General features: G+C 51.0%; 1 protein-coding gene across 8 annotated transcripts in view; it reads right to left on the reverse strand.

The window, feature by feature from the left end:
- The window catches only part of dennd5a (DENN/MADD domain containing 5A), a 496,539-nt gene that overhangs the window by 191,757 nt on the left and 280,971 nt on the right, over positions 1-23,811 (reverse strand). For all 8 annotated transcript variants that reach the window (XR_011933108.1, XR_011933106.1, XR_011933109.1 and 5 more), the window contains one exon: positions 18,511-18,745. Coding sequence is in view for 4 of the 8 variants with exons in the window: in XM_072466513.1 (XP_072322614.1) it covers positions 18,511-18,745 (235 nt within the window). In the remaining 4 variants the exon portion in view is untranslated. The remainder of the gene's footprint in view (positions 1-18,510; positions 18,746-23,811) is intronic.

Raw genomic sequence — 23,811 nt, forward strand, 5'->3', positions numbered from 1 at the left:
TGGATCGATACCTGCTGACATACCTCAGTGTACACAGACAACCAGCAGTGCCCAGGCAAAATGATAGAGCTCCCGGTTCCGCAGCCGCTCCAGTGCCACGGCGATCTCCGCGAAAACTGGCGGCGATACCGGCAAGTGTTCGAATTGTTCCTGGTGGCAGCTGAACTCCAAGACCTGGATGATAGCGAAAAAATTGAATTTCTCCTCACCATCGCCGGTGCAAGGGCAAGAGAAATATTCACAAGGTTCAGGTTCTTCAGGAGGCAGCAAAGGTACGATTACCAGGCAGTCCTGGACAAATTCTCCAAGTACTGTGAAGAAAACGCAATCCAATCGGCAAGTAAAGGTAAGAAAAGCGGCAGTACTCACCTCGTGGCCGGGATCTCGGAGCCCGAATTCCCAGAGGCCGAAATCCCGGGCCTGAGAGAGGGCTGGGTCGAGGTCGGCGGCCATCTTGCTAAAGGTATCACGCTAGCACAGTTGCGCGAGCAGTGCGCAGAACCGGAAGTTTCGTTTGCGCATGCGCGAGATGCTGCGCATGCGCAGTCAAGAAAACGGCCATCGGTAAAGGAACAGCGATCTGAGCATGCGCAGTCGCTTCCTACGTGCTACATACCGAGCGTCAGGATGTCAGAGGCCCCAGACCGCACCAATTTAAAAGGGAAACGTCCCAAATCAAAAAAACAAAAATCTGTTAAAGCTGTAAAACAACCTTCCCTCACCTGGAATGACAGCACATTGCTGCAAATTGACCCAGGAGATGAATTTGACCTCCGAAGAATCCTCCGACAAGCAGTTACCTACGCACAAGCCGATGATTCCGACCTCGAATACTTCGATGACGATCTTTACAGTGTTTCCGGACCTCGCGAGCCCAATGATAGCTCCGTGGTCCTATACGACTATGACTCGGACGAACCTTTCGTGTTGCACATTGGCGGCCCCCACATTGAATCCGACGCAGATGCGGATTCATTTTTCGGATTTGAAGATCTTCAACCCAGCAGATATGACGTCCCAACTTATCAGTGCCGGATGATGCTGCTGCCTGACATTAACAGACAGGGAGCGATGCAAGCCCACAGAGAGCGGCCTGCTGCCACACAGAGCATGGTCCACGTCCCGCTCAGCGTTCCCGACTCTATGAAAGAAGACATGCAAGACTCCAGAGCGCAGTCCTTGCATGAACAAGAAGTGACTCCAGTGTCACAAGCCTCCACAGCAAGCTCGTGGACAGAATCCACAATTGCAGAAACGCAAGACTCCAGAGCGCAGTCCTTGCACGAACAAGAAGTGACTCCAGTGTCACAAGCCTCCACAGCAAGCTCGTGGACAGACTCCACAATTGAAGAAACGCTTGACTCCGATGCGCAGTCCTTGCAGGAACAAGACCATGAGGGTCTAGCAACCTCTCCTGACCAACCAGCGGCAGACGATGCAAGTCTGCCATGCTCACGTGAACAGCGCGAAGGCTATGACAGCCTCCCATGCTCCACTGCACAGCAGCATGACCATGACGGTCTCTCATGCTACAATGAAGGGCACAGCGCTGACGACTGTTCAAGCCCAACTGAAGACAAGCCAAAGGAATCTCCTCTTCCAAGCCCGAAGGAAAAAGGTTCATGCGCTGACCTTCAGAATCATTGTAGCCGAACAGAGATTAATAATGCTGCACGGTCACAGAAGGATACTGAGGATTTGCTAAAGAAATTACCTATATGTTTAACCACACTAACCCCAGTGATTAAGCAGTTATGTATGGGGGGTATAATGTGGGCAATTGAGAACAGTAAAAGAGAGACTTTGACCATGCCAGTCCCAGCAAAATCAGACCCAGAGACCATGAAGGCATGTACATTAGACAAAGATACATATGAGGTACCTGAGAAGAAAAGTGAAACGGAATGTTCTTTGGAAAATAGTACAATGTCGATAGAAACATTGGATCCTATATTCGAGACCATACATATGGGAGAATTTGGGGGTAATAAACAAGGTTCTGCAATGTCTGGGGAAAGATTTAAAATTCCAAAGAAGAAAAGCCCAAATTAAGGACAACTGCAAGACAATGACAGCCCACCGACATGGTGTGCACCACCAGATGAAAACTCTGACAATTTACCCAACCCTAATGAACAGCAAGCTGCTAATGAGGATCTATCCACGGGATGTGAGACGAGTGACGACAGCATCCCACTTCCTATGCAAAAGGTGCAAGGTGACAGACCTCGCCTAGTGCGTACCGAGGCATTCGACGATCACGGTAGGACCACTGACGACTGCGGTGGCGGCGCACCGCTTCCACCCTCGATGGCTCGAGCCTCTCCACTGGTCGGTGCATTCCTGAATGTTCCGACTCCAGAAGTGCAGCTTCAGGGAATCTCGGCTGCCTCCAGTGAACCTGTTGGGACTCCAGATGGGGAGCAGCCAAGCGCCGACTCTGATTCGCGCACGCCAGACCTTGCTCCGGACGGGAGGTGTCGCGGCCTCGGTGATGGCACGCTCAGGGTGACGGCGGATGCCACGGCGACAGGGAATGGATCGCGTGGCAGTCCCACTGGGTCGGCAGTGGCGACCAGCACCGGCGGTCCAAGACGGACACACCAATTTGCGCCATCGCCAGATGTTGATGCGAGCAACAATTCTCTCTCCAAGGCGACATGCTTCGACGTTTCTCTGCGGAGTCGCGCTTCCGGCACAGCAGGTGGCCGGAACCAGCGTGCACAGTCTCGGCCAACTTCCACATCTGGCACAGTCATCGCCTTGCATGATATTAGTGATGGTGCTTCTTCGATGGCAACGACCCATCGGCTACAAGATGCCGTCCACCACAAACATAAAAAGAAAAAAGACTCCACCTTGTTCCTGGCATGCAGGGCGGATGGATTGGGGCGTAGGCGCAATCAGCGAGCTTTGCGCCGCCTTCCACGCTCACAACTGAACCGTACGCACACGCCGGATCCTCCACTGGTTCCCAAGGATGACTTCGTGAGATGCCACGGATCATGCCCCTTCCATCGCCACCCGTGACCAGGCCACAGCAGCTAAAATCCTCCCCATGCAGAAGCTAAGGCTGTTTCTGGGACCTTGCCACCTGTCAAATCCAGGGCAAACTTTATTGAAGCAGACAAGTATTTTCTCCCTTTTGAGTTGGCATGCCAGTCGAAATGTCCCCGCATAGTCAGCACATCATCTGACTGTTTACAAAAATTAATTGATAGAATTATAGAGACAATATGTGGTTGTTCTCAAGGACCACAAACCGACGAAGGTGTTCAGTTGCGGATAATTAAGGCCTTACTAACTACAGTAACATCTCAGCACATAGAAATACACGAAGGAACTGTGTTACAGGCTGTTAGAACGCGCTACAATATACACCTGGCCAGCAAAAAAACTTAGTAAACCAAACCACAGCCAAGGCAACACAAACAAAGATGTTGAATGTTATATTTGCACGAATGAAAAACCAAGCACTGCACGAAGTACAACAAATGGAAAAGTAGAGACTTCGGCAACAGCATCACCTCCAACAGTCCAAGGTGAACCAGTGTGAACCAAAATCTCCACAGCTGAACCGGCTTGAGGACCAGCCTATTCTTGAGGCGGTCACCCATTAGACTGGACTTATAACGCTGTTCATACGTTCAAAAAAGTCAAACACTTCTGTATTATAACCTGTTGTTGTTTATCGTTCCAGATATCGTCTGACCGGACCACTGTTCAAGTGGTTTTTTTCTCGCATTCATGTTTTGTTATGGTACAACCTTGTTATTGTGATGCACCCGACATCGCCCCATGTAAATAGTTACGTCATATACACACGCTGTACACAACACACACACACACTCTTAGATGCACTCACGACACAATCATATTTATAACCACGTAGGCACATATCTTTGTAAAAAGGGGGATGTCATGATATTCAAACACACACATCATGATAGACACACCAACAGACAAATCAGAACACACAATACCACAACCAATCACAGAAAGATATAAAAGCACAAACACGACACCTGGTGGTCAGTATTAGCTGGAGACACGGACAAGGACAGACCTGCTACACGACACACTCAGGGAGACAGCACGTGCAGAGTATCCAGAACGAACTGTATACAAGAGTTAAAATAAAATAGAGTTGTACCACATACAACTGTGTTGGCTCATCTGTGCACCAGAGCACCCAACACCACAGATAGGAGCCCCAACGGCAATTTTAACGACAAAAAAACACTGTGCAGTAATCCAGAAGGGAATCCCCCCTGGACACGGATGGAAAAAAGAGAGGAAAGTGGCCGGATTGCAGTGGATCCTCTAGAGCAGCGGCCAGGAAGGCAGGCACAAAGCAAGATGGCGTCGGAAGGAGGCAGTTTAATATGGGGCCCTGACCAACAAGAGTTCCTGCGACGTTGCGTGGAAGAACTCAAAAAGGAGATGAAGAAGGAGCTGTTGGCCCCGATATTACAAGCGATTGAGGGGCTAAAGGAGGAGCAAAAGACCCAGGAACAGGAGCTTCGGATCGTGAAGGCAAAGGCTGCTGAGAATGAGGACGACATACAGGGTCTGGTGGTGAAAACGGAGATCCACGAGGCACAACACAAAAGATGTGTGGAAAGGCTGGATGTGCTGGAGAACAATGCGAGGAGGAGGAACTTAAGGATTCTTGGTCTTCCCGAAGGTGCAGAAGGGGCGGACGTCGGGGCATATGTGAGCACGATGCTGCATTCGTTAATGGGATCGGAGGCCCCGACGGGTCCGCTGGAGGTGGAGGGTGCCTATCGGGTTATGGCGCGAAGACCGAGGGCTGGAGAAATTCCTCGAGCCATAGTGGTGAGATTTCTCAGGACAGAAAGATGGTCCTCAGATGGGCAAAGAAAACTCGGAGCAGTAGGTGGGAGAACGCGGTGATCCGCGTATATCAAGATTGGAGTGTGGAGGTGGCGAGAAGGGGGGCAAGCTTTAATCGGGCCAAGGCGGTGCTGCACAAACGGAAGATTAAATTTGGAATGCTGCAACCGGCAAGACTGTGGGTCACACATCAAGGGAAACGCCACTACTTCGAAACGGCAGATGAGGCGTGGACATTTATTGTCGAGGAGAAACTGGAGTGAGCGGGCCAGAAAAAGAACGTTTGGGACAAAGTGGGGGGGTGAATATGTGGGATGAAGGGGGGGAAAAGAGGGAAGAGATGACTTCCCAAGTTGTTAATCCTGCGACCCTGTAACTTTTCTCTCTTCCCCATGTCGTGGGGGAGTGGGGGAGGGAGGATGAGGAGCTGAGGGCGCCGGCCATTGGGGGCGGGGCCAAAAGGGAAGCGCGGGCTTTGTTCCCGCGCTATGGTAATCACGGCGGGAACAGGGAAGCAGGAAGGAGGGGGCCTCGCACAGTGTGAGCCGAGGTCACGGGGAGAAGCCGAGGTCGGCCAGAGTTTGTTGACTTCTGGGAGCAACATGGGGGGTGCAATTATGCTAGTTTGGGATCTAGCGGGGGGCGGGGGGGGGGGTTAACTGGGTTGCTGCTGCTGGGGAGAAGGGGGAGCTGGTATGGGGGGGGGGGGGTGGTCGGGGCGGGGGGGGGGGGCGCCACTTGGGGGAGATACGGCTACGTGGGAACCGGGTGAGGAGCTGGATTGAAAAAGGAGATGGCTAGTCGTCATGGGGGGGGGGGGTAAAGAGCCCCCCAGCCCGGTTGATCACGTGGAATGTGAGAGGACTGAACGGGCCGATTAAGAGGGCACGGGTACTCGCACACCTAAAGAAACTTAAGGCAGATGTGGTTATGCTTCAGGAGACGCATCTGAAGCTGATAGACCAGGTCAGACTACGCAAAGGGTGGGTGGGGCAGGTGTTTCATTCGGGGCTAGACGCAAAAAACAGGGGGGTGGCCATACTAGTGGGGAAGCGGGTAATGTTTGAGGCAAAGACTATAGTGGCGGATAGTGGGGGCAGATACGTGATGGTGAGTGGCAAATTGCAAGGGGAGGCGGTGGTATTAGTGAACGTGTATGCCCCGAACTGGGATGATGCCAACTTTATGAGGCGTATGTTAGGACGAATCCCGGACCTAGAAGTGGGGAAGTTGGTAATGGGTGGAGATTTTAATACGGTGCTGGACCCAGGGCTCGACAGATCGAGGTCCAGGACCGGAAGGAGGCCGGCTGCAGCTAGGGTGCTTAAGGACTTTATGGAGCAGATGGGAGGAGTAGACCCCTGGAGATTTAGTAGACCTAGGAGTAAGGAGTTTTCGTTTTTCTCCTGTGTCCACAAAGTTTATTCACGAATAGATTTTTTTGTTTTGGAAAGGGCACGGATCCCAAAGGTGACGGGGACGGAGTACACGGCTATAGCCATTTCGAATCATGCTCCACATTGGGTGGACCTGGAGATAGGGGAGGAAAAAGAACAGCACCCACCCTGGAGAATGGACATGGGATTATTGGCAGATGAGGGGGTGTGTTTAAGGGTGAGGGGGTGTATTGAAAGGTACTTGGAACTCAATGATAATGGGGAGGTACAGGTGGGAGTGGTCTGGGAGGCGCTGAAGGCAGTGGTTAGAGGGGAGCTGATATCTATTAGGGCACATAAAGGAAAGCAGGGGGGTAGGGAAAGGGAGCGGTTGTTGAAAGAACTCCTGAGGGTGGACAGACAATATGCGGAGGCACCGGAGGAGGGACTGTACAGGGAAAGGCAAAGGCTACATGTAGAATTTGACTTGTTGACTACGGGTAATGCAGAGGCACAATGGAGGAAGGCACAGGGTGTACAGTACGAATACGGGGAGAAGGCGAGCAGTTTGCCGTCCCACCAACTGAGGAAAAGGGGAGCAGCGAGGGAGATGGGGGGGTGAGAGATGAGGAGGGAGAGATGGAGCGGGGAGCGGAGAGAGTGAATGGAGTGTTCAAGGCATTTTACGAAAGATTATATGAAGCTCAGCCCCCGGATGGGAAGGAGAGAATGATGTGCTTTCTGGACTGGGAGCACAGATTGAGACGGAGGAAGTAGTGAAAGGGATTGGGAGCATGCAGGCGGGGAAGGCCCCGGGACCAGACGGATTCCCAGTTGAATTCTATAGGAAATATATGGACTTGCTGGCTCCGCTACTGATGAAAAGCTTTAATGAGGCGAGGGAAAGGGGGCAGCTGTCCCCGACTATGTCAGAGGCAACGATATCGCTCCTCCTAAAGAAGGAAAAAGACCCGCTGCAATGCGTGTCCTACAGGCCCATTTCCCCCCTGAATGTGGACGCTAGAATTCTGGCCAAGATAATGGCAATGAGGATAGAGGATTGTGTCCCGGGGGTGGTTCATGAGGACCAAACTGGGTTTGTGAAGGGGAGACAGCTGAATACAAATATACGGAGGCTGCTAGGGGTAATGATGATGCCCCCACCAGAGGGGGAAGCGGAGATAGTGGTGGCGATGGATGCCGAGAAAGCATTTGATAGAGTGGAGTGGGATTATTTGTGGGAGGTGCTGAGGAGATTTGGTTTTGGGGATGGGTATATCAAGTGGGTACAGTTGCTGTATAGGGCCCCGATGGCGAGCGTGGTCACGAATGGACGGGGGTCTGACTATTTTCGGCTCCAGAGGGACGAGGCAGGGATGTCCTCTGTCCCAGTTATTGTTTGCACTGGCGATTGAACCCCTGGCCATAGCATTGAGGGGTTCCAGGAAGTGGAGGGGAGTACTCAGGGGGGGGGGGGGGAGAAGAACACCGGGTATCTCTGTATGCAGCTGATTTGTTGCTATATGTGGCGGACCCGGCGGAGGGGATGCCAGAGATAATGCGGATACTTGGGGAGTTTGGGGATTTTTCAGGGTATAAACTGAACATTGGGAAAAGTGAGTTGTTTGTGGTGCATCCAGGGGAGCAGAGCAGAGAGATAGAGGATTTACCGTTGAGGAAGGTAACAATGGACTTCCGGTACTTGGGGATCCAGATAGCCAAGAATTGGGGTACATTACACATGCTTAATTTAACGCGGTTGGTGGAACAGATGGAGGAGGACTTTAAGAGATGGGACATGGTGTCCCTGTCATTGGCAGGTAGGGTGCAGGCGGTTAAAATGGTGGTCCTCCCGAGATTCCTTTTTGTGTTTCAGTGCCTCCCGGTGGTGATCACGAAGGCTTTTTTCAAAAGAATCGAGAAGAGTATTATGGGTTTTGTGTGGGCTGGGAAGACCCCGAGAGTGAGGAGGGGATTCTTGCAGCGTAGTAGGGACAGGGGGGGGCTGGCACTACCGAGCCTAAGTGAGTACTACTGGGCCGCCAATGTTTCAATGGTGTGTAAGTGGATGGGAGAAGGGGAGGGAGCGGCGTGGAAGAGATTGGAGAGGGCATCCTGCAGGGGGACTAGCCTACAAGCAATGGTGACGGCACCGTTGCCGTTCTCACCAAAGAAATACACCACAAGCCCGGTGGTGGTGGCTACATTGAAAATTTGGGGGCAGTGAAGACGGCATAGGGGAAGGACGGGAGCTTCGGTGCGGTCCCCAATAAGAAACAATCATAAGTTCGTTCTGGGGAGAATGGATGGGGGATTTGGAGCATGGCAAAGAGCTGGGGTAGTACAACTGAGAGATCTGTTTGTAGATGGGACGTTTGCGAGTCTGGGAGCGCTGACGGAAAAATATGGGTTGCCCCAAGGGAATGCATTTCGGTACATGCACTTGAGGGCTTTTGCGAGGCAACAGGTGAGGGAATTCCTGCAGCTCCCGACGCAGGAGGTGCAGGATAGAGTGATCTCAGAGACATGGGTGGGGGATGGTAAGGTGTCGGACATATACAGGGAAATGAGGGACGAGGGAGAGATCATGGTAGATGAGCTGAAAGGGAAATGGGAAGAAGAACTGGGGGAGGAGATTGAGGAGGGGCTGTGGGCTGATGGCCTACGTAGGGTAAACTCATCGTCCTCGTGTGCCAGGCTAAGCCTGATACAATTTAAGGTGTTACACAGGGCGCATATGACTGGAGCACGGCTTAGTAAGTTTTTTGGGGTAGAGGATAGGTGTGCGAGATGCTCGAGAGGCCCAGCGAATCACACCCACATGTTCTGGTCATGCCCGGCACTACAGGGGTTCTGGGTGGGGGTGGCAAAGGTGCTTTCGAAGGTGGTGGGGGTCCGGGTCGAACCAAGCTGGGGGTTGGCTATATTTGGGGTTGCAGAAGAGCCGGGAGTGCAGGAGGCGAGAGAGGCTGACGTGTTGGCCTTTGCGTCCCTAGTAGCCCGGCGCAGGATATTGTTAATGTGGAAGGAAGCCAAACCCCCGGGTGTGGAGACCTGAATAAACGACATGGCAGGGTTTATAAAGTTAGAACGGATTAAGTTTGTGTTAAGGGGTTCAGCTCAGGGGTTCACCAGGCGGTGGCAACCGTTCGTCGATTACCTCACAGAAAGATAGAGGGAATGGAAAAGAAGTAGACAACAGCAGCAACCCGCGGGGGGGGGGGGAAGGAATTGGACGGACTCGCAGAGATGTTATTGTATATGTATAATATGTATAGGTATTTGTTATAGGTAATTGTATATTGGATTGTATTTTTGGAGAGTATTTATTTTGGACAAGGCAGTTGCCATTCAGTTTTGTTTTTGTTTATATATTATTTATTTATTTGTTTAAAATTGGCCACTGTTATTTATATTGCTTTATTGTTGTGTAAAAGAAACACTACGTACCGTTATGTTTGGCCAAAAATCTTGAATAAAATATATATTTTTTAAAAAACAATAACCTTCGGCTGTGCCAACACAGTCAGTGGGAGTTAAAGTGACTTTCACCATATTACCACAGATGGGTCCTGTCACAGGGGTGTTCGATGGGACAGACTTAGGGTATACATGATCCGGGGGGTAGCATATCGGATCCACGGTCGCTGGACCATCCACCCCTAGCCCAGGGGTGACTCCCCCACCTAGGGGAGCCCACCCCCCTCCAACCGAGCCCCTCCCCCCTCCTCAGGGGGCTTCCTCACACACTCCGCCCAGTGAGGCAGTGGCCCCAGTGCCTCCGGGCTAACTGCCCAATTTCAAAGATGGCTACTCACCACCTTGGATCCCCACAGCAGCCATTGCACTGGCTTCATGTTTTTAAATAGGTGTACTGAACGGCGCCCCGTGGCCACTCACTGGCGAGGCGGTTAGATCATAGGTGACATTTCAATAGTGGTCCTTCCCGTTATTGGTATTGAGATTGGGCTAGGTTGGTGATCATTGGTTTCTTGCCACTCCGCGGCGGGATCCGGCCAGTTCGATTGGAAACCAATTGCCGTCAGGCGTGGTTCACGATTTTGGCCTCACCAGTGATCTAACCATTTTCGCACCCGGCATGACGAGGCCAGTAGACCGTGCACTTGGTCTTTTCCTTTCAAATACCTGTAGAAACTCTTACTATTGGTTTTCAGATTTCTAGCTACCTTTCTCTCATACTCTAATTTCTCCTTCCATATTAACCTTTCGGTCATTCTTGGCTGCTCTTCATACTCTGCCCAATCTTCTGGCCTGCCACTCATCTTTGCAAATTATATGCTTTTTGTTTCAATTTGATACTATCATTAACTTACTTTGATATCCAAGGATGGGGTGTCCTTCCCTTGAAGTCTTCCTTTCTCCGTGTTCTGAAATATCTTCTTAAATGTCTGCCACAGCATCTCCACTGACCTATCCTTCAGACTAATTTACCAGTTTACCATAGCCACTTGTCTTCATGCACTCATAATTGCCCTTATCCAAGTTTAAAACACTAGCCTTAGATTCAACCTTCTCTCCTTCAAATTGAATGTGAAATTCAATCATATTATGATTGCTGCTACTTAGGGGCACCTTCACTGTGAGGTCATTAATTAAGCCTGTCTCATTGCACATTGCCAGATCTAGTGTAACCTGCTGCTCTGAGAAACTATCTCAAAAGCACTCTATGAACTCATCATCCAAGCAATCTTTGCCAACCTGATTAGTCCAATCTATATATAGATTAAGATAACCCATTATTATTATCGTTCCTTTCTCGCAAACTCCCCCTTATTTCATCGTGTATACCCCTACAGTGTGGTTACTGTTAGGAGATCTATAAATCTATCCCACAAGTTACCTTTACTATTTCTCATCTCTACTCAAACCGATTCAACATCGTGATCTTCAGAACTATGGTCATCCCTCTCTACTGCAGGGTTTTTCAAAGGGCGGTTCGTGGCCTGGGGGTAGGTCGCAGGCGGGTGTCGGGAGGATCACTGAGCGACTAGTCGTGCCATTCCCGTGGTAGTCCCAATCATGGGAGAAGCGCCCAGTTACCTGCTTTAACACTGAGAACAGCAGCTCCCGCCTTTAAATGAAAACACATGAGGCTATTTGGAGTCTCCCGGCCAGAAGCAGTAGCAGAGAGGAGGTCACGCACCCGGCATGCAGACTTGACGTCAAGCGCCCTCCAGGTACGTGCTTTTGGTGCCAAATCACGGAGTAGAGTTACTTCATTTTTCTAGCTGCTAGCAAGCAAGGCAAGTGAACTGTGAAGATGAATGGTTTTCTTAAAAGTAAGAGATGGCCAGAGACTCAAATAGGCAATTTACCTATTGGACAGGATCTCACAACCGAATTGGCTGGAGAGAGCTGTACAGGAGAGTCCAGGGCAGGGCAGGGCAGAACAGTGCTAGTGTTAGCTCTGTACAGAGCTTCAGGACCTCTGGTTAACAGCCTTCAAAGAAGAAACTTAACTCTGGAACAAGCAGTATACAGATGATTCCTTGATGCGTGGTATTGTCAATTTGCCACTGTAAATAAAGATGCAAAGCCCATGTTTGTTATATGCAGGGAAGTACTGGCAAATGAGAGGAGAAATTTCAGATTTTGGAGAAGTGGTGGCTAAAAATTTCTTTTGAGGTTGAGACCCCAGAGTCCGTTATTAACTTATACCTGACTCCAAATTAAAAGACAACACTGCTGTAGCTGACCTGTAATACCACATTAAAAAGCACACCAAAAGCTCATGAGTGTTGCCTGTTTTTACCTGCTGTAAATATGGCAGTCAGTGAGGTTGCCTTCCTTTCTTTAGATATCTATACTAGATTGCTCAGAGTCACCAGGTATCAAATGATACTACCACAAGGTTCAACCGCCTATCAATCAAAGAGCCAAACACCAGTTAGTTAGTTCAAGATCAAGGGTACTTTATTTACACACACAATTAATCATGCAACATAAACACTACTAGTTAAACGACACCTATCATCTATGACAACCTGTACTTAACTCCAGGCACCCGAATTTGGTCAGAGGAACAGTGACCTTTGTTCAATTCTGGATCTATCGGGTCTGTAGAAGTAACTGCTGCTCAGCTAGGCTCATCCGTCTGGTAGCGGGCGTTGAACTTGAACGTGCTTCTGGTGGTGCTGCAATTGGAGGAAGGCGTTGCCGGAGCGCCAGGGCCAAGAGAGGCTGAACACATGGTGGACTCTCTTTTTATTCTTGGGGGTTTTCGCACTCTTTTGGGCGGTCTTTCAGTTTGGACCCCACTAATTGGGTGATTCCTGATCATTGCGTTCGATTCAAACCAATAAAAGGGCGGGTGCCTTGATGGCTGGGCGTGTCCCAAGCGGTCATTGACCCTGTTGTTTCGCTTCCCGAGTACAGGGAGTGGCGCCGAAACGTCTGGGACTGTATCGGTCGCTCAAGTATCAGTCCTTTTCTGGCAGAGATGGGCCATCAAATGCTAATCGGTTGGGGGTTTCGATAACATCTGGATTCCTCACTCGCAAATATACATTCAGGCTCTGAACCTGCCCAAATCTTGCATTGTCCATTTTTCCCACTATGCTTTGCGACCTTCTCTGTTCCTGGTTGTAAGTGGCCATCCCAGATGGCTACATGAGGCTGTCAACATTGTGGTGTAGCATCTCCCAGGAGTATACAGGGCTGAGTAGAACAAGCATTTTGTTGCTATTGCCCTTCACAACAACATTTGCAAGGTTGGATTTTTCGTTTTCACAAAGATGAAGACGGCACAAAGGAACTGGCTGAAGTCTGCAAGTGATATGCGCATTGCCTTCTCCGCCTTTGAACCTGATTCAAGTGAGATCGTATTAAAGGTAAGCGAACATGGCATGGGTCGCAAAGATCAGTCGGCGTGGGTTGCGAAGGCCAGCTGCTGTGGGTCTCAAAGGTCACCCAGCGTGGGACGTGAAGGTTAGCAAAAGTGATCCCGGGAAAAAAAGTTTGAAAAACACTTTTATACCAATATCATCCTTAATTAACAGAACAATGCCTCCACCTTTTTCTAGCTTCCTGTTCGCCCTAAATGTCATATACCCAAAGGGAATATTCAGGTTCCAGTCTCGTCATCCTGCAGCTAGGTCTCTGTAATGGCTATCAGATCATACATATTTATTTCTATTTGAGCTGTCAATTAATGCTTTGTGTATTCAGATACAGAGCATTTGGTTCTGGCTTTTTACCATTTTTGTAACCTCGAGCTTAATCTGCTGGTGCACTCTTAGGTTTGTACACTCAGGAGAGGCTGGTGGGGGAGATGGTGAGGGTAGACAGGAGGTATGCGGAGGTGCATGAGGAAGAGGCGCAGCCTCCAGGCCGAATTCAACCTGGTGACCACCAGGAAGGCGGACGTGCAGTGGAGGAAGGCTCAGGGGGCGATTTACGAGTATGGGGAAAAGGCAAGCCAGATGCTGGCGCATCAGCTTCAGAAGCGGGACGCAGCTAGGGAGATCGGGGGAGTTAAGGACAGGGGAGGGAGTGTGGTGCAGAGTGGGGTTGGCATCAATGGGGTCTTCAGGGACTTTTATGAGGAATTGTATCGGTCCGAGCCCCTACTGGAGGAGGGAGGAATGGGCCGCTTTCTGGACCAATTGAGGTTTCCGAAGGTGGAGGAGGTACTGGTCGCGGGATTGGGGGCCCCGATTGGGCGGGAGGAGCTGACCAAAGGGATAGGGAGCATGCAGGTGGGGAAGGCACCGGGGCCGGACAGTTTCCCGGTCAAATTCTATAAAAAATATATGGACCTGTTGGGCCTGCTGTTAGTCAGGACCTTCAATGAGGCAAGGGAGGGGGGGCTTGGCCCCTGACGATGTCTCGGGCACTGATCTCCTTGATCCTGAAGCGGGACAAGGATCCCCTGCAGTGTGGGTCTTACAGGCCGATTTTGTTGCTAAACGTAGATGCCAAGGTGCTGGCGAAGGTCTTAGCCACGAGGATTGAGGATTGTGTGCCGCAGGTCATCCACGGAGACCAGACGGGGCTCGTGAAGGGGAGGCAGTTGAACGCAAATGTGCAGAGGTTTCTGAACGTTATCATGATGCCGGCGAGGGAGTGGGAGGTGGAGATAGTGGTGGCAATGGACGCTGAGAAAGCCTTCGATAGGGTAGAGTGGGGCTACCTGTGGGAGGTGCTGAAGAGGTTTGGGGAGGGATTTGTCAGGTGGGTTAGGCTGTTGTATGAGGTCCCGATGGCAAGTGTGGCCACGAACAGGAGGAGGTCTGAGTACATTCGGTTGCACCGAGGGACGAGGCAGGGGTGCCCCCTGTCCCCCCTGCTCTTCGCACTGGCAATTGAACCCCTGGCTATGGCACTGAGGGAGTCGAGGAACTGGAGGGGGTTGGTGCGGGGTGGGGAGGAGCATCGGGTGTCGCTCTATGCGGACGACGTGCTGCTATATGTGGCGGACCCGGTGGGGGGGAATGCTGGAGGTAATGAGGATCCTCAGGGAATTCAGGGATTTCTCGGGGTACAAGGTCAAGATGGGGAAGAGCGAGCTGTTCGTGGTTCACTCAGGGGACCAGGAGAAGGGATTGGCGAGCTCCCACTAAAAAGGGCGGAGAGGAGCTTCAGGTATTTGGGGGTCCAGGCGGCCAGGAGTTGGGGGGCCCTGCATAGGCTTAATTTCACAAGGTTGGTGGAGCAAATGGAGGAGGAGTTCAAGAGGTGGGACGTGTTGCCGCTATCCTTGGCGGGTAGGGTGCAGTCAGTCAAAATGACAGTGCTCCCAAGGTTTTTGTTCCTGTTCCAGTGCCTCCCCGTGTTTATCCCGAAGGACTTTTTTAGGCAGGTCAACAGGAGTATAATGGGGTTTGCGTGGGCGCGAGGGACTCCGAGGGTGAGAAGGGTATTCCTGGAGCGGAGTCGAGATGGGGGGGCTGGCGCTGCCCAACCTCTGTGGGTACTACTGGCCCGCCAATGCGACGATGGTGCGCAAGTGGGTGATGGAGGGGGAGGGGGGCTGCATGGAAGAGGCTGGAGACGGCGTCTTGTGTGGGTACGAGTCTGGGGGCGCTGGCAACGGCGCCGCTGCCGTTCCCTCCACGGAGGTATACCACGTGCCCGGTGGTGGCGGCTGCCCTCAATCTGGGGGAACCACTGGTTCGTCCCAGGTAGAACAGATGGAGGGTTTTCGGGGTGGCACAGGGCAGGGATACGAAGGTTGGGAGACCTGTTTGTGGACGGGAAGTTCGCGAGCCTGGGTGAGCTGGAGGAGAAGTATGGGCTCACCCCGGGGAACACCTTCAGGTACTTACAGCTAAGGGCGTTTGCCAGGCGGCAGGTGGAGTACCTGCGGCTGCTGCCACGCACAGTGCAGGACAGGGTGCTCTCGAGGGGGTGGGTGGGAGTGGGGAAGATCTCGGAAACTTACCAGGTGATGCAGGAGGAGGAGGAGGCCTCGGTGGTGGAGGTGAAAGGTAAGTGGGAGGAGGAGTTGGGAGAGGAGATCGAGGAAGGGACATGGGCAGATGCCCTAGGGAGGGTGAACTCTTCCTCATCGCGTGCGAGGCTCAGGCTCATACAGTCTAAGGTGCTGCACAGGGCACACATGACCGGGACAAGGATGAGCCGGTTCTTTGGGGGCGAGGACAGGTGTGTTAGGTGCTTGGGGAGCCCAGCAAATCACACCCATATGTTCTGGGCATGCCCAGCGCTGGAGGAATTTTGGAGGGGTGTAGCGAGGACGGTGTCAAGGGTGGTAGGTTCCAGGGTCAAGCCAGGCTGGGGGCTCGCGATATTTGGGGTGGCAGAGGAGCCGGGAGTGCAGGAGGCGAAAGAGGCCGGTATTCTGGCCTTTGCGTCCCTGGCAGCCCGGCGAAGGATTCTTCTTCAGTGGAAGGATGCAAGGCCCCCAAGCGTGGAATCCTGGATCAATGATATGGCGGGGTTTATTAAGTTGGAGAGGGTGAAATTCGCCTTGATTGGGTCGGTACAAGGGTTCTTTGGGCGGTGGCAACCGTTCTTAGACTTCCTGGCAGAACGGTAGACATTGGTCAATGGCAGCAGCAACTCGGGGCGGGGTTGGGGTTTACTTTATTTTTGTTTTTGTTATTTACACTGGGGGATCTGAGGGGGTGTATATATTTGTTGTCTTAAGTCGGGGTGTTAATGTTAATTTATTATTTATGTACAGGGGGAAGGGGGGTATGGAGGGTTGCTTTTTTTGGACTGTGGTTTGTACTCAACCCTGTTGGGTTCCTTTTTCATTTTGTTATTGATATTTTATGAAAACCTTAATAAAAATTATTATTTTTTTAAAAAAAGGTTTGTACACTCTTTCCTGCCACACAGTGATGAGCATTTCCTTCATTGTTATCTTGGTCTCTTGTCTTGCCTTCTCTGCATTATGTATCACATCTTCTCAATCCTGATTCCTCGCCTCCACAATTTAGTTTAAAGCTGTCTCTACCACCCTAGTTATCCAACCTGCCAGAACACTGGCCTCATCATGGTCTCATCATGGTTCAGGTGAAGACCATCCCAACAATACAGTTCCCATTTTCTCCAGAACTGATGCCACTGCCCCACGAATTGGGAGAGAGAGGCAAAAAGTAGGAAGCTATAGACCGGTCAGCTCGACGTCTGGGGTGAGGAAGTTGCTGGAACCAATCGAGTCTTTGCAGATTGAAGAGGTTGCCACTTGCCCTGAATCCTATGTCAAGATCTTTTTAGTGTTTACAAGAGAATGACCGAAAAGTCGATAGCAAATAGTACCGGAGCCATTACCCAGTCTTGCATGGTGCCACTGGTGAAAGGAAAGATATCTGATGAAGTATCATTCTGCATCCCACTGGCCATCATGCCGCCATGAATTGAACAGATGATCCTGATCATCTTTCAGGGTAGCCGTACAGCACTTTTCCAAAGGCAACTGGAACTCACTCAAAATCCACCAGAAGATGTTCTGAAGTAGTTTTTGTTGGTCAAATGTTGCTAGCAATTGTGTAATTTGCTCATTCTGCATCACACAGTTCTGCTTCAACAGGTCATTGCCATACTAACTTTGCTGGGACTAAGCAACGAAGTGCAAATGTAACGACTAAGCATTCATCTGCTGTTCACACACTATTTTCTTTTGTCTATAATGAAAGTTTTTTATATTGTCAATATGAAATGAAGTTGGGCATTGTTGTTCTAAAAGATACTTGTTGGAAGGATTTGAATCTTGCTGGTAAGACAGCATTTGTTGCCAGGGCAGTTGGGTTGAGCCCCACCACTATTTCAACACTGTCAAATCTTGTTCAGAAAAGCCAATTGATGAATGATTTGGGAAATGGTAAAATTTGTATTGAGTTACACTTCTGAGATATATTGTTGGGACAGAGTAAGAGGACAATTTACTGTAATATTGGCGTGATTCATGGCCTCAGTGTGTTTGAGGCACAGTGGTGCTGAAAATAGATAATGTTTCATTCCTCAGGACCAGAATCCCAGTTTAACAAGCAGAAAATGTGGCAGGAAAAAAATGTTTTTTGAAATACAAAATTTGCTTCCAATCAGTATCTTTACATAACGGAATTTATCTTTGGGAAGATGTGCTCAACTTACAGAATGTACATGGAGAGCTAAAGAAAGTAAATGCTCATTTCTTCTGTTTTTGACAATATATTTTACATCATGCTCCAGCAGAAACCCATCTACTGGGCACATCAAAATTAAAAATTGCAAAGCAAGTAACACCACCAACACCAGATCCATTCTCGTATTGCCCTCTCTGTATTGGATGTAACTACTGTAATTGTTTCTCCGGCACCCAAATGTATATATACCTCCCCAGTTCCCCCCCCCCCCCCCCCCCCCCCCCCCCCCCCCCCCCCACACCCAGCAAACATGTGTCTACTTATTTGTTAAACGCAATATTGCTGACTATACAGAGTTGCTGTTTTTGTGGTGTACAATATCCCACCAGTTTGTTTTTATTTTATTTCATTCTGTGTACATAACTGTAAATATGTACAAAACCCAATTTAAAAACATTTTTTGTTTTAAATTAAAAATTGCAATGGCTGAAACTCAAGATGGCATCAATATCAGACAAGTGTAACTGTCCAGATAAATGGATCTCAATATATTATATGATTGAGTACCAAGGCTACAATTGAACTATCAAGTTCAAAACGGTCACTACAGATGTGCTGATGGCCTAAACATGTATTTAAGTGAAATTACAACAATAATAGTTAACTGAAAAATAGAAATTAAGTAGAATATAGATCAAACATTGGACATCCCATGGCCCCCTCACCTGCTGCATCTATAGTAGTACACTTCTGATACATTGAAGTACGGAGCGTTGGCGTTCTAACATTCAAAGTTCTGATTTTGTCAACTCGGGCATCAAATACCCTTAAGATTTGGTCTTTATCATCGTCATCATGGCACATTATTTTATTGTCAATGAATGAGGCAAACATTTGTGTTTCAAGGAATCTGGACAGGAATGGTAAGTAAGGCTCAGGCTGGTCTGAAAGAAAAGAGGCCTGTGGAAAAGAATACAAGAATGAATCAACAACATACAACCAATTGGAGGGAAAAGAGGTATTTCAGTTGACAATTAATGAAAAGCATAAGACCTAAACTGGGTTTGGAGTTGCTACAGTTTACTTACTTTACAAGATGCATCAGATGAGTACTTGTGTTGTGATGCTAAGCCTGTATACTTAAATGAGTTACCTCACTGTTTTGAGTAGCATCAATTCCTGTGGAATATTATAATAAAAATACTTTTTTGGGCACTATTATTGTTCCTCCAAGTGGTGGATTAAATGGCTTCTGATCTCGAGCCTTTACAACACCCAAGGATGACATCAGAGGTCACATAACTATGGCAAGTTTCAGGCCACATTGCACAAAGGCACTTCTCCAAACACCCCCATTTTCATACAAGAGCAATTTATGTTTTGGGATCGTGTACCCGGCTCATCTTTGAGTTACTTTCAGAGACAGAGACTACTATTTTGACGCACTGGAGAAAGCGAGTAACTTTGTTAAGAAACACAGATTGGGGGAAACTGAAAGGTTTGAGGATTATGGTCCTTTTTTTGTTTGGTCTTTCTTGAGCTCTTCTGCAGCTGTAATTTTTGCGTGTGATGGTTGTAAAGTGGGAGGGGGGGTATGTTTGTTTTCAAGAATGTTGGTGGGAGTTGTATCTGGGGGAATTTGGGGGTTATTTACTGTACTGTTGGAACTGTTTGAGGACAGGGATCTGGGTGTGGTTCTCTTTTTTTGTCCTGTAATGTTTGATATTAAAGTTGGTTATGGGTTGGGGGGGGGGGGGGGGGGGGGGGGTGCTGTTTGTTGATTCATTGTGTTAAAGACTTGGGGCGGAATTCCCCAATAATGGGGCTATGTCCCCACCCTGGCGTGAAAAGCGGCACCAACTACTCCGGAGTCAACGGTCCCCGATAATGGGGAATGCTCCCCTTCCTAGGGGGCTAGGTCAGCGCAGCAGTGGTCCCCGCAGCTCCAGCCAGCGCGGAACGGCCGGACCGAGTTCACGCATGCGCGGAACGGCCGGCGTGATTCCGCGCATGCGTTGCTATATGGCGGAGCCCTACAGGGGCCCAGCCCCACGGAACCAGCCTGGCAGCTGTTCAGTAGGCCCCGATCGCGGGCCAGGCCCACCTTGGGGCGCCCCCACCCCGGGGTCTGAACCCCCCCCCCGCCTCCCCCTCCAGGACAGCCCCCGCAGACACAGCCGTCCAGGTCCCGCCACGCCGGCGGGACTCGACCGAACTCGGCGGCCACTCGGCCCGTCGGGGCTCGGAGAATCGACGGAGGGGCCGCTTTCAACGGCTCCCAACCGCCCGAGAATCGGCGGGGAAGAATCGGGAAGCCGGTGCAGGGTCGGAGAATCCCAGCCCTGAATTTTTACCTTGGGTGAAGATCACCCTGTGAGCCATTCAGCTAGTTAATGGGTGGGGAGGGGGTTCTTTTGTTTCTCAAGGCAACAAGATTAGGCTTGTGTGGGAACGGGAGAGGGTCCCTGCCTGGCACTGCCAAGGTGCCTAGGTGGCACTGCCAGCTGGCAGGGGCACTGCCAGGGTGCCAGACTGGCAGTTCCCAGGTGCCAAGCTGGAATTTTGTGCACAGTGATCGGGCCCGGAGGTGCCCTGTGTACGTGTGGGTATCCGACAAAGTCCTTATAGGGAGTTCGAACTTTGGGTGATTCTGGGGTCACGTCTGGGGGTCAAGACCTGCACAGAGGAGTTTCGCCGACAAGGGCTTTTAAGTTTAGGAAACAGGCCTTAGTGCTGCCTCAGCCGCATGGTCCCTGCTGAGGCCCCGTATTTAACTGTAGTCGCGTTAGATAGCATTATATTTCTCGGTGCTGCGAGCACCGGGAAACACACGGCTAAACGCACTCGCTATGGGATATAATTCCTATTTGGTTCAATCGCGCCCCAAGTGTGGTTAGATAGCAATGGGGAACTCACCAACAGAGCCAGTAAAAACTCCCAGCAAAAACCACCACAAATGGCACTTAGAAACTTTTCTGTTAGACCATGACCCTATTCTTCTCCTTCACCAACTGGTTGTCAGACGTTTAACATGAGTTAAGTATCAGAAGGGGAAATATTTATGGAGCAGATGTAATATCAAAAGTTTTAGCTATGGAAAAGAAAAAGGAGCAATCTAGAGTATGATGCGACCATCAATTCACACGAGACGGAGAGTTGAAGTGAACAGGGGTTTTAATCAGCTAAAACTGTGCCTGCTTGTGATTGCTCTGCACTGAGAGCTGCCTGCAGGGCAGCAGAGCTATATACCTCCCCCGAGGGGGCGGAGCCCACAAGGGCACCAACATGATACAATGCAATGTAATGTAATACAATGGTCCATAGGTGGAGCCCACAAGAGCATCAACATAGTACAATGTAATGTAATACAGTGGTGAATGGTTGCCATAATACATTCACCACATTCACCCCCTGTTAAAAAATTGAAGTCCAGCGGGGGTGAAGTGGCTCACAGGTTGAGTCTGTCCGGCGCCTTGATCGTGCGCTGCGATCGCCTGAGCTCTGGTTTCGCTGCGGACACGGGTGTTGACCTCGTCGCTGCGGGCACGGGTGTTGACTCCGGGGGCGTGTCTTCTGGAGCTTCATCCCTGTAGGTCGGTGATGGGGGGAGGGGGTGTAGGAGGGGGGGTGGAGGCCATGCAGGGGCGGGGGCACTGCTCGGTGTTGGGTGGGGGGGGGGGGGGGGGGTAGGTGATGGTCGGAGGGTAACCTGCGGGTGCCAGGTCCCGGAGGGAGACGATCTTGTCGGACGTCGTGGTGCGCCATATAGGCATACTGGGGGTTGGCATGAAGCAGCTGGACCCACTCGACCAGAGGATCGTACTAATGGCTCCTCACGTGTTTTCGGAGGAGTACAAGCCCCGGTGTCGTCAGCCAGGATGGAAGCAAGACCCCGGAGGTGGATATCCTAGGGAAAACAAATAGGCGGTCATGCGGGGTCTCATTCGTGGCTGTGCAAAGGAATGACCGAATGGAATGGAGCGCGTCGGGGAGGACCTCATGCCAGCGGGAAACTGGGAGACTCCGCGACCATAGAGCCAGGAGGACGGCCTTCCATACCGTCGCGTTCTGCCTCTCCACCTGTCCGTTTCCCCAGGGGTTGTAACTGATAGTCTGCTTGAGGCGATGCCCATACCGAGCAGGTACTGACGCAGTTCGCCGCTCATAAACGAGGAGCCCCGGTCACTGTGGACGCAAGTGGGGAAACCGAACAAGGTGAAGATACTATGCAGGGCCTTCATGACAGTGACCGCGGTCATGTCGGGGCAAGGGATTGCAAAGAGGAAGCGGGAGTACTCGTCAACAACGTTGAGAAAATACGCGTTGCGGTCGATGTAGGGGAGGGGGCCCTTTGAAGTCGATGCTGAGGCGCTCAAAGGGCCGGGATGCCTTTACCAGGTGGGCCTTGTCTGGTCGATAGAAGTACGGCTTACAATCCGGGCAGACTTGGCAGTCCCTGGTCATGGCTCTGACCTCCTCGGTGGATGAGAGCAGGTTGTGGGCCTTGATGTAGTGGGTGAGCCAGGTGACCCCCGGGTGGCAGAGGTCGTTGTGGATGGCCCGGAGTCGGTCATCTTGCATGCTGGTGCATGTGCCACGGGACAGAGCATCCGGGGGCTCGTTGAGCTTCCCAGGACGATATATTGTAATTATAGGTGGAGAGTTCGATCCTCCACCTCAAATTTTATCATTCTTGATCTTGCCCTGCTGTGTATTGTCGAACATGAAGGCTACCGACCATTGGTCGGTGACGAGGGTGAACCTCCTACCAGCGAGGTAGTGTCTCCAATGCCGCACTGCTTCCACAATGGCTTGAGCATCTTTTTCGGCTGAGGAGTGTCAAATCTCGGAGGAGTTGAGGGTACGGGAGAAAAAGGCTACGGGCCTGCCTGCCTGATTAAGGGTAGCGGCGAGAGCGACCTATGTCGCATCGCTCTCCACCTGGAAGGGGGTGGACTCGTCCACTGTGTGCATCGCGGCTTTGGCAATATCTGCCTTCATGCGGCTGACGGCCAGGTGGGCCTCAGTCGTCAGTGGGAAGATGGTGGCTTTGATCACTGGGCGGGCTTTGTCCGCATAGTTGGGGACCCACTGGGCATAATACAAAAAGAACCCGAGGCATCTTTTCAGGGCCTTGGGGCAATGGGGGAGGGGGAGTTGCAGGAGGGGGTGCATACGGTCGAGGTCGGGCCCTAGGACTCTGTTTTTCACGACATAGCCGAAGATGGCCAGTCGGGTTGTACGGAAAACGCATTTCTCCTTGCTATAAGTGAGGTTGAGGGCTTGGCCAGTTTGGAGAAACTTCTGAAGGGTGGCCTCGTGGTCCTGCTGATCGTGGCCGCAGATGGTGACATTGTCCAAGTACGGAAATGTGGCCCGCAGCCCGTACTGGTCCACCATTCGGTCCATCGTTCTTTGGAAGACCGAGACCCCGTTGGTGACGCCGAAGAGGACCCGGAAAAGTGGAAGAGGCGGCCGTCTGCCTCAAAGGCCGTGTAGTGGCAATCTTCCGGGTGGATTGGGAGCTGGTGGTATGTGGACTTCAGATCTACCGTGCAGAACACCCGATAGTGTGCAATCTGATTCACCATGTCCGCTATCCGGGGAAGGGGGTACGCATCGAGGTGCGTGTACCAGTTTATGGTTTGGCCGTAGTCTACAAACATCCGGTTCTTTTCCCCGGTCCTGACGATCACCACCTGAGCTCTCCAGGGGCTATTACTGGCCTCGATGATCCCGTCCCTCAAGAGCCGCTGGACCTTGGACTTGATAAAAGTTCTGTCCTGGATACTGTACCGCCTGCTCCTGGTGGCGACGGGTTTACAGTCGGCGGTGAGGTTCCCGAAGAGTGGAGGCAGGTCGACCTTTAGAGTCGCGAGGCTACATACGGCGAGAGGGGGTAGGGGCCCGCCGAACTTCAGGGTCAGGCTCCTGAGGTTTCACTGGAAGTCCAGTCCCAACAGGAGAGGAGTGCAGAGATCGGGGAGGACATATAGTTTATAATTGGCGTACTCGGCGCCTTGTAT

The sequence above is a fragment of the Scyliorhinus torazame genome, chromosome 10 (genome assembly GCF_047496885.1).
Source record: "Scyliorhinus torazame isolate Kashiwa2021f chromosome 10, sScyTor2.1, whole genome shotgun sequence".
NCBI lineage: Eukaryota > Metazoa > Chordata > Chondrichthyes > Carcharhiniformes > Scyliorhinidae > Scyliorhinus > Scyliorhinus torazame.